Source organism: Hemibagrus wyckioides, linkage group LG01 (genome assembly GCF_019097595.1).
Source record: "Hemibagrus wyckioides isolate EC202008001 linkage group LG01, SWU_Hwy_1.0, whole genome shotgun sequence".
Lineage (NCBI taxonomy): Eukaryota > Metazoa > Chordata > Actinopteri > Siluriformes > Bagridae > Hemibagrus > Hemibagrus wyckioides.
The window spans coordinates 18,404,536-18,418,907 of record NC_080710.1 but is presented as its reverse complement, the minus strand read 5'-3'; the positions used below and the strand labels follow the sequence as shown (position 1 = coordinate 18,418,907).

The 14,372-nt window shown below is 37.3% G+C and overlaps 1 protein-coding gene across 1 annotated transcript; it reads left to right on the top strand.

Annotated features, from left to right (window-relative positions):
- The first annotated feature begins 28 nt into the window (after positions 1-28).
- mtf1 (metal-regulatory transcription factor 1) lies at positions 29-14,331 on the top strand. The gene is made up of 11 exons (XM_058386320.1): positions 29-186; positions 1,524-2,043; positions 6,405-6,643; positions 7,559-7,690; positions 7,911-7,984; positions 8,209-8,342; positions 8,769-8,846; positions 9,272-9,374; positions 9,474-10,042; positions 10,375-10,432; positions 10,604-14,331. Exons 2-11 carry the CDS (start codon positions 1,576-1,578, stop codon positions 11,011-11,013), a joined length of 2,265 nt encoding a protein of 754 aa, XP_058242303.1. The 5' UTR covers positions 29-186; positions 1,524-1,575; the 3' UTR covers positions 11,014-14,331.
- The last annotated feature ends 41 nt before the right edge of the window (positions 14,332-14,372 follow it).

The following is a 14,372-nucleotide window of genomic DNA, read 5'->3' as shown; positions in this document are numbered from 1 at the left end:
TTGAGTGGGCGTTGAAGCTTCTCTGAGTGCTGAGTGGTGAGGAGGCAGAGCGCTAAACATTCACTTCCCAGGATGCTTCGGGATGAGGAACTGGAATTTGACGTTGTTCAATCATGGTGGGGAGGGGAAGAGAAGAAAGTGCCAGTAAACACAATTATACAAGCATTTGGCGTCTATTTGAAACAGGTAAGCTTGAGTAGCGGTTCCTCTTGGACGTGTATATTACCGCAGGTGCATGGTGTTTGTTGTTTGTGTGGCTGGTCTTGTTCTCGCACCATGTTGACCCGTCGTTAGCCGCTCACCCAGCTGCCTAGTATTCAGAGCTTTACAGAGCTAGCGTTAGCCACTTAGCTAGCCCTTACTAATGGTGTGCTTATGATGGTTTGTCGTAATGTTCTGTTTGCTCTAGTAGCGTGCTGCAAAAATCTTACCTCGGGTCATATGTCCCAGAAACTGTAGCCAGGCTAATTTAGCTAGGTAGCGGTCCTAATGCTCACACCCACTGTCAAAACAAGCTAGCTGCTTATCATATCAGTTTCTGAATGAGCCTCAGAATTAGCAAATAGCTAGCTTGCTAATATTTATCTTTTGTCTAAGCACCCTCATGAGGTCCAAATATTTCAGCCTGCCGCGTTTAAACGTCGGTGGTGTTCGTGTTGCTGAATTATGCAGTCGTGCACAATGTAACATGACAACACTGTAATACATATTAGCTTAGCTACCAGGTTAGCTAGTTGAGCTAAGCAGCTGGTTTATAGCTCCGATATAGAGCTGGTTGTTGTGACTGTTGAAGTACCTGGCAGTCCTGGGTTATATGTGATCATGTACTAAACAAAGTGAAGTTTTTAATTTTCCCGGAACACAAGACAGCAATATTTCAGTGACCTAGTCTGTCATTGCAGTTGTAGATAATGAGCAGCGCTAAACGGTAGCGCTGTCACTACACAGAGACACACACAGGGAAAGTTCCAGAAAGCACTAAAAACCGGCTCTAAAACTGGGTGAAGTTTCTAAAATATTTTTGTGCGCATTAAATAATAGTTGTAAAGTGTGAAATGCTCATAGAAATGTTGGCTGCATAACTTATGCCATAACTTTCGAGTGTGAGAGAATGTGTTCAGTTGGTTATTTTTAGGGGACATGACTCATGAACATGCTTATAATGCAAAATATTGCTATTTGTTTACAGTCTTTTATGCAGCTGTAACATGGCGGGGATGTCCAAGCTGTCCCTCAGCTGGTTTCTCATTACACCGACACATTCGCACTGTTTGTTTTCGAAGCAGTTTGTGCCTCCTGAATTCGTTTTTACATTTTTCGCCTTGAGCTAATTTCAAAATTGTGGTGTTTTCTAAAATGCGCCATGTATATTTTTTTTTTAGCTTGGTTAGATCATGTTTTTATGTTTCTGGATTTTCCTGTAAGATCTGCATTTAAGGGTTTTAAGTATTTGCATGCTAAGTAAGCATGAGCCAGTTATATTCACTTTTTATTGATCAGTGAACATCTGGTTGGTTTTTTAGGCAACCTACGCACTTGGACCGGTGTATAGGGCCAAGCAGCTTTGTCGGGATCATGGGCGAGAATGGCCCTCAAACTGAGACAGACATGTTCTTTGAAGAGGACGAGGACGATGTCGACAAACTGGGCAGAGAGGACTATGATGAGTGCAAAATGGCTGATTCCGACAAAGAGGACATGCTGATTGCCAAGCCTTCATCATCTTCGGCAAGGGTGTACGATCGCACCACTGTACTTATCGAACAGGACCCTATACATCTGGATGAGGAAGGGGAAGAGGATGGCCACTGTGGCCAAGACGACGATAGTGTGGCGTTTTTGGCCAATGGTGATGGAGATGAGGAGGGGACGCTGGCCTTCATGGCTGACCCAGACAGCATGGCGCAGGGCTATGTCCACCACACCATCTCAGCCGATCAGATCCAGTTCATTATCAATCCTGGGTCCACTCCCATGCCCCGCAACATTGAAGGAGCCACTCTGACGCTGCACTCTGAGTGCCCAGAGACCAAGCAGAGAGAGGTACGAACCTTTAAGCAAACTAGAGTGTCAGAAATCTTGTCAGAGTGCTTTGCTTTCACGTTGTTCACAAAGATTTGTTGTATTATAGCCCTGAGCATAGCTAAGGGGTGGCTACTGCCAACATAGTGGCCGCCCATCTGCCCTACACAGTAAGACGATATCATTAAAAGTACTAGTAATCAGTGTGGTTACTGAGGTCATGTGATCTAAAACTGAACAAGAAGTAAATCTCACTGTCTATGAATTTACTTCTTTTATTGTCTAGCAGATAGGAACAAACAAGCTTAGCTAGTTAACACACATGTTTGCCCCACCCTGAAATGCCATCCCAATGATGTCATTAGGTCTTTTCCGGCCACACCATTGTAAGATGTCTGGCTACACCTTGATTACATCAGTGGCAAAATCACTACAAAAAAATCTACTCTAGTTGTACTGAAACATCTGATAGACAGATTTCAATGCTGAGATAACAATTCAATGCAATAACTGTACCAGAACAGGAAGTGGATGTTAAAGGAAAATTAAGTTATTTAGCATATTTCAGTACAACTTTGACAGGTATTCTGAAACATGATTAGGAAAGTAAACCTGCAACTAATCTGCACGTTATTTTTCCTTAATTCCTAACGTAGACTGGATTCTTTATGAAACAAATCAAGCAAGTGTTTAAGGCAAGTGTCCAGAGTTGTCCTGGATTTTGCAACTTAGAAAACCTCTGTTGATTACCCCGTTAATATTCATTGACCTTTTTCTTAACACGTGCAGAGAAAGTTAGGAATGAGAGATGTTTCATTCACACATGGCCTCACTTCCCTGTGGCTGCGTGTGATGGATTGTTTTCCTAACATCTCTTGCTCTCACAGCTGGTGCCGCCCTACCAGCCCTCTTGTCTTTCAGAGTCAGCTAAAATCTGAGAGCAAAGTTGCAGCACTGATCAACCAGCCGTCTTTCAGTAGAGCACTACATTTCCCTTGAGATTAAGATTTGTTTATTCTTTTTGGAAGCATCAGCAAAGGGGTTTTTATGACCTCCTCTAATTAATAACTTGGACTGACAAATGCCATGAATGTAAATGTAAACTTAGCCCTCTTATATATGTACTAAATAAGGGGTTCTCCAACTTTTTTTTAATCAATTCAATAAATTGCAAAGCATCAAACAATTCAAAATTAGACAAAGCCATATTCAAAACACAAAATTATAAAGGTTAAGTGCAATGCCTATAAAATGATCTATAGATGTAAATTCAGAAAATAAATCAAATTTATACTGGAACATGAAATGAGCTAATGGTCTTCATTTTGTATAAAAATCAAAGTATTTCCTAAAACCATAAAGGTCTCATTCAAATTCTCTACATACAAAGTAGTTATTTCCTGCCGCATTCTGTTCCCTTTTTCTGACTGACAAAGATTATTTACTCAAATAGTACATTGGTAAACATTTCCTTGTCAAGGACATTTTGGATCAGATATATTCCGAAACAGGATGTCTTTTCTTTCAGTAAAACATCAGATATGGAAAAATGTTTCTTCTAAGAAAAAAGACAGATGTCATTGAATAGAAATGTTGAGTCTACATGCTGTGTAGTGTTCCCCGTGAAGGAGAAACAGACTAAAATGGTGTTTTATAAAATTGAAGAAAAAAACACACACAAAAAAAAACAGATCATCACGTTGTTAGAATCTAATAATTATAACAATTAGAACGTTGACATGGATTTTGATGGTAGTGTGTAATGTGCAAATTTCCTTTCGCTTTAGAGAACTTTAACATTTGCTCTTAGACATGTGGAAAATACACTATCTATTTATTTATTTATTTATTTACCTTCCTTAACTGTGGAGTTGTTGAAGATAACTACCATGTTTAAGTATTTTTAGCGTATCTGATGCTGTGGATGTCATCAGCACCTACCTTTTATTTGCATCACAGGGACATGCAAATGGGCCGCTGCATTGTGTTCCCAGCCCATGAGATTTGTGTAACACACAAGCCGCTTTGCTCAGGCTGTCACTGTGTAGGCAGAGATGGGTTGCACCTCACCACCCATTTACAAATGATACAAAGCTTGATCCAGGCCAGACAAAAACAGAGGCTGTGTTCTGAAGCATTACATTTGGTATCAGGATCTGATTTCCTAACAAAAAGAAGTAGTAAAATACAGTCTTATGAGTATTACTGCTTAGTTGTGTAGGAAATCTCTAGGTTAAAATAACCAATGATGACTGATGATGAAATGAAGTGCACTTTAAGCCCTGTATGGTTTGCATTCGGTGTGAAAAACAGGCTTCTGGTGTCTTGGTGTGAATATGGAGGGAAATTTTTTGTGTTTAGCCATACAAATATAAACATAGTGCAGTTTTAATTTGCCTAGCATAATCGCATCAACCTTTAAACTCTAGATTGTCTTTTCTCATTTGTTTATTCTGACCTTATCCCTAAGGACCAGTATTTGGCTTATTAATTATACATTTTATTTTTGTAATAAAATAAGATTAGACAACATAAACCACATCAGCTTTTTGTGCCAAAGATACAAAAATCTTTAAAATAAATATTTAGCTCTGTCATGTTTATGCAAGATTACAAATTGTTTATAACCCACTTATAATAATAATAATAATAATAATAATAATAATAATAATAATAATAACTTTGTAATGACAAGATTTGCTTTGGGTTGTTGTAAGAGCATGCAGTATTTCAATTAGTACTATAGTTATTAGTAGTTATTGTACCATGAGCTAGAACACATCTGATTTAGCTTACCAGATAAGTACACATGTGGACAAAATTGTTGGTACCCTTGCATTAACTAATTAGAAACCCTTAGAAAAGATTGAAAGATTGATGATTGATTGTAGTTTTATTTATTAATACACTGAAACAATAACCAGCATATAACCTTACATTTAAATGATTTCAGGATAGGGATGTTTGACCTTTGCACAATGTGTTAATCTAGTCAGAAATATTAAGCAACCATTAGGTTTCATTCAAACAGTAGGCTAAACCATTATATTCAATTGGTTTTTAGCTCTAAAGGTTTTTAGCAAAATCCTACAGTGTGAAACCTCTTGCTTTTCTTGCCTACCGATCATTTCATATGCAAAAGATTGAATCCCCTGCCACTTTTAAATGGTATCCAGAATGCTCCCATGCAGCTGATTTGATTCAACAGGAGAGGAAGATAAGAGGTTTCACTGAAGTATATTTTAGGTGAACACCATCATGTGAATGCTATGCAGCCTAAATAAAACACAGTTAAAGTGGAATGTGTGTGAGCGCAATTATTTTTAGATCTTGTTACACTTTACAGATAACAAGTGACCAAACTTGTTTTTCTCTTTGTGCACTGTAGACATGTTTGCTTGGATATCCACATTAGTAGTTGTGGTAACAGTGGATGCCTCTACTATGGATAGAGCTGCCAAATCTGTTCCTTTTAATTAGGTTAAATATTTAGCAGGAATTTGTGCAGTATATTATTTTATACTGCAGCATAGTGAACATTGGAAATAGTGCTAAACTATACACTCCTATCACATAAAAACATTTGAAAACAATTTTATGATGTTTATTTCTTGAATAAAGAAAAAGGTGGCAACATTGTGCAATTTATCAGTAAACTAATTTAGCTAGATTTTACATTGTGATTAATGTGATTCAGTTAGACTGAAAGCCTTTCACTGTGTATGTTCACTGTAATGGAGTACAGCATAATGCTATATGCACACTACTGCATAGACTTGTGGCAGGTTACCCAAAGTAGGTATTTCAATCCTCAAATATCTTAAAATCTTAAAAAATAAATGTACTTTTTTTTGCATTTGAGTGATTAAACATTTTAAAAATGTGAATCATATTTGAAAACTGAAACATTCTCAAAGTCCTGTCATAGACTATGACATCAAGGCAAATTAGTGTCCTCATCTGTAATACATTATGCATAGACAGCAGCTAAAGAGCTGTTTGTATGCTGTTTTGTTGTTACTGTGGGAGCTAAAGCCTGGCATGCTTTCATGCTGATTTACATCACCACCATTGTTGTTCTTGCCAGTGTCTGACTTCATGAAGGTCTGCACAGTGTGAAAGAAACCATAAAAATGTTGTGTATTTTTTTTTCAAACTTTAATTAGATTAGATAGTATAGTTTTGTCTGAGAGATTATATATATATATATATATATATATATAAACTTAAATATATATAAACTTAAATATATATATATATATATATATATATATATATATATATATATATATATATATATATATATATATATATATATATATATATATATATATTAACTTATTTAAAAAAATTAAACAATATTCCTAATGGTATCTATGCAGGTAAAGAGGTACCAGTGCACTTTTGAGGGCTGTACACGCACCTACAGCACAGCGGGAAACCTGCGCACACATCAGAAAACACACCGTGGTGAATACACCTTTGTTTGTAACCAGCAGGGCTGTGGTAAAGCCTTCCTGACCTCCTACAGCCTAAAGATCCATGTTCGAGTGCATACTAAAGAAAAACCTTTTGAGTGTGATGTACAAGGTTGTGAAAAAGCCTTCAACACGCTATACAGGTGAGGATCATTTCAGGAGAAAAACTCTACGCTTTTTAATGCCTGTTTGTTTGTTTTGCGTAGCCAAACATTGCTAGTTTCAAAGAGGCAGTGTGCCATTAAGCATGTATGCTCACCACGTTGTAGTGTAGTTTTCATCTTTTTGACATGTAGAACTTGTTTAGTGCACTATAGGGTACCACTTTAGATTCATCTACAGAGAATTATGATTCTGATAATACCTCATTTTCATAGTCAATTAACAGTTTGTTACATACTTTAAAATATGTAGAAACGTAAATAGAGCATGCATGGAACACATTTCTCCAGAAATCAGACCTTAGAAGGTCATTTCATGATGCATGAAAATGATATGGAAATAAAATCAAAAATGCATTATGTCAATAAAAAAAAATCCCCCTGGCACACTGAATCAAAATCAAATCCCCTAAGCATGGGTTTATGTGTCCTTGACTCATATCATGGATAGAACATTTGCTATGGGACAGCTGCATGTTGTAACTCTCTTGTAGTACATTTAGACAGAGGAGGTGACATGACTCTGGTGGCCTCATACTGTCAGAGAGTCATCTTGTGTAACACAGAGGCCAAGGTCACAGAGAAGGCTACAGACAGCTGTGGCCAAATAAGTTTTGTTATCCTGACTTCACACTAGGAAGTTCCATGGTGCAAAAATGATATGGCTCATCATTGAAAGTTTAGTGGGTTTTTTGGTTGTTTGTTTTTAAAGAACTAAAGACTTTGCATAATTTACTTGATTTAATCTTTCATTAATTTGATTAGTTTTCAGATTAAAACTGTTGTCTTAAATCAAGTATTTTAATTTCTAGAAGTTCATTCTATGAAATCATGTGTTCAATATTTACTTGTTTAATTTTGTTGAACATCTTGTGTCTTCTTACTTTCTCACATCAGGCTGAAAGCACACCAGCGGCTTCACACAGGAAAAACATTTAACTGTGAATCAGAAGGATGCACGAAGTACTTTACCACTCTCAGTGACCTGAGAAAGCACATTCGTACTCACACAGGAGAGAAGCCGTTTCGGTGAGTTACTTTGTCACATTGGGTTTACAGACTCTTCTGTGTAAAAGAAATATGTCTGTCTGACATTCACTTTGCAATATCCCTGCAGACTGATGTCTGTCTGGTTTTTCTGTCTAAGATGATGGAAATAAACATTGTTCATTCGAGTGTGCATAATTTAAACAAGAGCTTAGGAAGTATATATCTAGTCATCAATATACAAATTTCACCATTACTTCAGGTGTGACCATGATGGATGTGGTAAAGCTTTTGCTGCTAGTCACCACCTGAAAACACATGTGCGGACACACACTGGTAAGATAGAGTGTTTGGTCATTTGACTTTGCATAAGGGAAATGGGCTGCCACTCATCAGCCCACTCACTAAATTATACTTTTCATGGTCTTTTGACCTGTCAATCTGTCACAATCTTAATATTAGGTTACATTTTCTTTAATTATTCATTTTTTAAACTAACTAAACTATATATTTTGTGCAGTTAAATACCTTATTATAATCTGTGCCTTCTTCCCAACCAGGAGAGAAGCCTTTTTTCTGCCCTAGTGATGGCTGTGAGAAGACGTTTAGTTCACAGTACAGTCTGAAGAGTCACATTCGGGGCCATGATAAAGGCCCTACATACCCAATTAGCCTCAGCCATCCTCTGTCAGAGGTGGGTCACATGGTTTTGTTGCGAAGTCAGCAAATTTCCAGTTTCCTTGTTTAAAATTTGTTGACCACACCAGAAGGCACACTTGACGCAGTGATATTCTTTCATGTATTTTAAAAGCACTCTGTGTGCATGAGTTAAGACTTTAGAAAATGAATATTGCCTAATTTCAATGGCTGGAATTTTTCCACAGTAACATAACTGAGATCCAAACAATAATTTATTTGATTATTTACTACACTTGATCTTTTGGCCATTGTTGGCACAAAAAGAAAGTAAAGTCCAAATATTTTTGTAAGAATGATTTGGATTGTTATAGTCTCACCAAGTGTAAAATGTTTCTTTATAGATAAAATATGTAAATAAAAAATACAATGTCATTTAATACTTTGGTGTTTTTCATGAGTTTTGATGAATGTTCTTTTACAGGATGGAAATCATTCTCTGTGCCTCAGTGATTTGAGCCTCCTTTCCACAGAGTCTGAGTTTCGAGAAAGTTTCAACAATGTGAGTGCTTGACAGTTTTTTTTCCATTCTATAAAGTTTTTTCTGTAAAGATATGAAAATCTTTGTAGAAATAAATGTTTAAAATTAACAACAAATATCTGCTAATATAACAGACTATTTCAAGCTTGAAATTGGTAATAGATTTCTAGAAATTATTTTAATAACTATATATTTATTCAGTTTTTATTTTACATAATAAACACTTGATACATTTGACTAAATTGAGGATATTTTAACTTCTGTCAGTATTGAATTATTGGTCTGTAATAAAGTATTAAATAAAATTACCATACTCCCAACTGTCAATGTCTAAATGTACCTCTTAACACTAATGTAATTGTTTTATTGTAATAATGTCTTGCCAGCATTTTCCATCAGTTTTTTGTGCTTTGTGAATGTCACACTCCACTATGTCCATATTACAGTCTCAGAACTTGGATCTGAATAATATCACTCCTGTGAAGATATTCGAGTTGATGTTACAGAGCCCTGAAAACAATGCTAGTCAAGATGACCCTCATTCATCAGGTAAGTGCCTCTCAATTTACAATATGTTACACAGGTTCTCATGTTACAATATGTTCAAGCATGAAATAATAATCTTACTCCTTTTTTCTACCCTTATAGACAACCTAGTGGAGGCTTTTGGTTTAGAGACTCCACCACCGGCTGCAGTGGCTGATTCATCCACTCTCCTACCCTTCTCTCAGATGCCTTCATCCTCCTCTTCTTCTAGCTCTCTTACCACTCCTGTTCCAGAGAACTCCACACAGCCTGGGTCCACCTCTTGTCAGGCATCATCCACCAACAGCTCCACACATACATCTCCACAGTCTACCACTTTCCCCTCTTTCCTCCATACCTCACTACAAACACCAGAAGTGCCCACTCAAGCTGCGCCTGCTGCCAACCAACACTACAGCCCAGCGGTGCCCACGGCACCTTCCAGCTCCTTACCAGTCTCTGTCTCGACAGTGGCCAGCGTCTCAAGTCCTACATCAGCCATCAGCACAGGAGCAGCTGCAGTAGTAACGCACACAGTGCCTTTAGCAGGCAGTGCCAGTCTGGCGCCCACACCCACCATCACCATCGCACCCACGCAAAGCCTCCTGCAGCCCAGCCTTGTCATGTCTGACCAGAATCTGCAGTGGATTCTCAGCAGTGCTGCCAATGCACAGCACAATCCTGAACAGCAGGTCAGAACCAAGTCAAGACTTTGATTAATTGGAATTCCTGTTGACATGACATGCTTATACAATGCCTTTTCTCTGCCTTTTATGTAGTTTTTATTTGCAGTTATTATAGACAATTTTGGCATGTTCCAGTTCAGAAAAACATGCACAGTGCCACAAATTCAAAGCTTTAAGAATTTCACCCTGACAATAATGGAAAATACCTGTCTACAGTCACTAAAATCACAATTTTTCTTTTCTTCATTTGCAATAATAGGATCTGACTGATCTAAGTCTACCGTGGGTGGGGGTAATTTATTTTATTCTGAGTATTCTCATGTCTTCTTTCTACTTAGGGTCCAAAAGTGGAAAAGGTCTTCTTCACAACAGCCATACCTGTAGGAGGACATTCAGGTATGATCAAATGTGCATCTGATGTTGATGTTTTACTTGTGCATTGCGGTGTTATGCAAGTGTTAAGCCACATTATAAGGTTTTTATGAGGATGGAAATGCATGCTTGCAGAAGAGAAGTAGGCACCCTGTGTGTGTGTGTGAGATGAGTCAGTTGTTTGTTCTGCCTCAGGGAACCCTGTGCAGCAGATTGGCCTTAGTCTCCCCGTCATCATCATTAAGCAGGAGGAGGCATGCCAGTGTCAATGTGCCTGCAGAGATTCAGCTAAAGAAAGGAGCTCCAGTCAGAACACTTCCTCCTCACAGCAGGAGCCTAAAGACATTTCTCCACCACCTCCAACACCTTCAGCTACACATGCTGTTCCAGAGTGCTGTTCCACCAAGGTGAGCGCTCCGCTTTCATCTGGCTCCACTCAGACTTTCCACAGTGAGGCGCTGGTATCCAGCGCTCCCTCAGACAGCCTGGCCAGTGTGGATGTAGTGGACCTGCTTAGCCCTGAAACCACCGCCAACATCGAGGCACTGCTGATGGTCACTGATGAGTTCTCCATGGGTGAGGGCAACAGCAACACCACCAGCTAGGGGAAGTTGAGGGTCAAACCCCCTCAGCCTTTTCTTTGCGTTTATTTCTTTCAATGGGCACCATTATTTCTAACAGTATGCAGTTTCAGTCTGATCCATATGGGTATCTTGTGTAAACTGGGGTCATGTGTGTCAGACTTCTCAGTGTAAGAAGGATGATCTATGATCAGCTTTGTTCTTTCCTGTTCTATAAAACATGATCTTCCGGACATGGGCTGCTTAATACGTGAAACTTTAGCTAGTATTTTACTCACAATGCACTCTGATTATTTCAGATCTGTGCTATTTGTGCACTTTCAGATTATGGAAATGTCCCCACTGAAAATAGAGTTTTGTAAGTAACCATTTCTTTGAAGTTGTTTTACCGTTTGCACTGTATAATAAGAGTCCTTCCAGACATCCTCATGATGTGCTATGGTCTGTTCAGACTGCTGTAACAGTCTCTGTAACATACCAGGGAAAGAGTATAAGGACAAAAACAAAACCATTTGGACATGTGGCTGGGGTTAAAAAAAATGCAAAGAATCATAATTACTATCTACTAACTTTTTTAATTTTACAAAACACAAGCAATATTATAAATCTTAATTATTCAGATGGTAACATTTTGTTAGTATGAATCGTGTTACTTAGTTTAGTTTTGAGTAGAATAGGAAATTTTTTATAAGGTACAGATATACAGGCCAGTCACAAGAACTCAATGCACTGAGAAACTATTCACCAAGACAAATTAGACTTGTTGACCAGTCACACTGAAATTAACAAAATAAAATGTTCACATGTGATTCACCAGAATGTACTGCAGGTAATCGTAATTGGCATATGGAGAGTAAAGCCCTTTCAGACTGCGGTCATTCAAATCCAGAACATAACATGTGATATGAAAAGTATTTTATGTGTAATTTATTTAGAATGACTACAGTAGCCCATGAAATGTGATTCTAATGTAATCTTGAAGCAGATTCTGTCAACAGAAATAACTTGCTTTTAAGTGTAAATGATAGCTATTTGTGGTTGGCTGGCTGTAACATTTATTTAATTTTTAGATGTTAATTTATTAAAATAATTTCTATCATTAGATCAATGCAGTACATATTTTCGATAAAATAGCCTACTCTAACTTGGTGGACCAAGTTATTTTCTTCATATGTTATTTTTTGGTGGAGTCAACCACCAAAGGTAAAGAAAGAAATTTTTCTCTTCTTGCCTTTGGTTTGCAGGTCAGGCAGGGTAATGCAGCTGGAGTTGCCCAACCTTGTTGCTGCTTTGTTGTTACTGAATTGATTTCAGCCTCTGACCTTTCTTCCTTTATTTAGACCCATGTAAGTCTCACTGTTGTGGCCTGCTCAGGGATATAAAAAAAAAAAAAAAATCAAAGCAGAGGTATACAGTCTGTCCCTGAAAATACATAAAAATGGCAGCAGAACTGTAAGTGCTCGAGCTGTTGTGTACTACATGCTTGTTGCACTTTATCAAGCCAAGGTTTAGATAATCAAGAGAACGTCTAGTTAACTTCCCTGCACCAGTAAGCCAGTTTATACACCACTGCTGTAGAGGTTTTAATGAGTTTATTATAATGTAAATGTTGTGTATTTGAAATTACAAAATGTTTAAGCCCTTAGATTGTATTTGTATTTTTGTATAGAACTATGTGGGGTAATCACACTTTGGGTTTGACGTGGAGGACATGACACTGCACTGCCCATTTCCTTTGCAACCCACCCGTCACCACTTCACAATGCAGTAGATTTTGGAATGTATTTTTTTTTCTTTCTTCTGGGGCAGGGGAACCTGGGTTAGTACAGGAAATACACAAACATGTGCACTGTGGCATGGAATGGCTACTGTATTTCTATTACCCACATTCAGGAAACTGCCTTACAGTTTTGATACGGAGTAGCTTTTGGGCTGCTAAATCATCTTTTTAAAAAAAAATAAAAAAATTTAAGGACTTGCTTTGCCACAAATTGACAAAATACTTCTCATTACATGACATTAAGAATGAGAAATTTGGCTAGATGTCACTTAAATTTGATTTATAAGGAGATTTTTTCAGCTACTTATTAGTCACAGTCAAACACAGACCGTTTGACTTTTCATTACGTTTTTTGAAGAGCCTAGAGCTATTGATGCAAATTCAGATCTTTGCATGTTGATGTGACCGTTTATCCTATAACAGACTTTAGGGTTCACATTATATTTGGAAGAATGAAAACATTTGATTGTACAGTTTTAAATGGTGTGTGTATTGAAAAGGCTGCTCTTACTAATCAAATGGGGTCCAATAACACAGGAACTGTTGAAATCATCAAGGATTTTGTGTTGTACTCATAAATACTTTTGTTTCCCTTACTGTTTTGTAAACTTAGTCGAGGCAGAATGAGTACTAATTTTGGCCAAACCATTGTAGAATTATCTATGCAAAAAAAAAATAAATGTTCGTGTATTTTATGAACCCAGATCCCTCAACCGAGCTTCAGCTACCTTTGTAAATACTGAGTGAAAGAACACCTTGCTTCAGTATTTAGTTGTTATGCAAGTTACCACTAGCGCAAATCAACTCTGTCAAATTGCAATTAATATGTAAATATACTACACGAGCCTTGCTACTGGGAGCTGTAATATCTGGTCTCTAATGGAGGCCTACGGTAGTCAACAGCTATATTTAGTTTTTTTTTTTTTGTTATTTAAATATGATTGACTTGTGTATGGGCATTGTAATCTTTTAATAGTTGTCCTTCCACTGAAAGTTTGGTGTGCCCCAACATTAATGCACATTATCCAAAGGGGGAAAAATGTCCACTTTTATGTAGTAATGCAATTCTGTTGTAAGAATTGTAATTGTCCAGTTTTGTTTTTTTCTCCCTTTTAATTTTGGTTAAAGTTTGAACTTTTTTTTCCTCCATGCTGGAATTAACTGAGTCAACAAATCACTAAACTATGATATAATTGTGAAATCAGTTATTTCACATTATGAACAGGTCAGTTACAATAAAAGGCCAAGTTCATCTTTCATTTCTCTGTCATTTAATTCATGCTTCCCAAATCTCAATTTGTTCAGATTGTGAACTTTATACACAATGTGTTCAAGGATAAAGCAGAACATTGTAGCATGCAGTGGGTTGTAAAATAAATAAATAAATAAAAAAAAAACCATCAGAACAACATTGCAATGGTGGCGAGATGGGGAGACAAAAATGCTTCCAACAGACTGCTTTTGATACCCAAAGTGTGAGGACAAATTATATAGGATCTGTATTTTTAAGGAATGTATAATGTGAAAATGCTCTCATATGCTTGTTTTGTATAAAGTATTATGGCAAAGTACTAACTTTTTGAACTAAATTAAGCAATATATC

Coding starts and splice junctions, on each gene's coding strand:
- mtf1 (XM_058386320.1), top strand. CDS start 1,576: ATGGGCGAGAATGGCCCTCAAACTGAGACAGACATGTTCTTTGAAGAG. Junction 2,044..6,404: donor CAGAGACCAAGCAGAGAGAG/GTACGAACCTTT, acceptor GTATCTATGCAG/GTAAAGAGGTACCAGTGCAC. Junction 7,691..7,910: donor ACAGGAGAGAAGCCGTTTCG/GTGAGTTACTTT, acceptor CCATTACTTCAG/GTGTGACCATGATGGATGTG.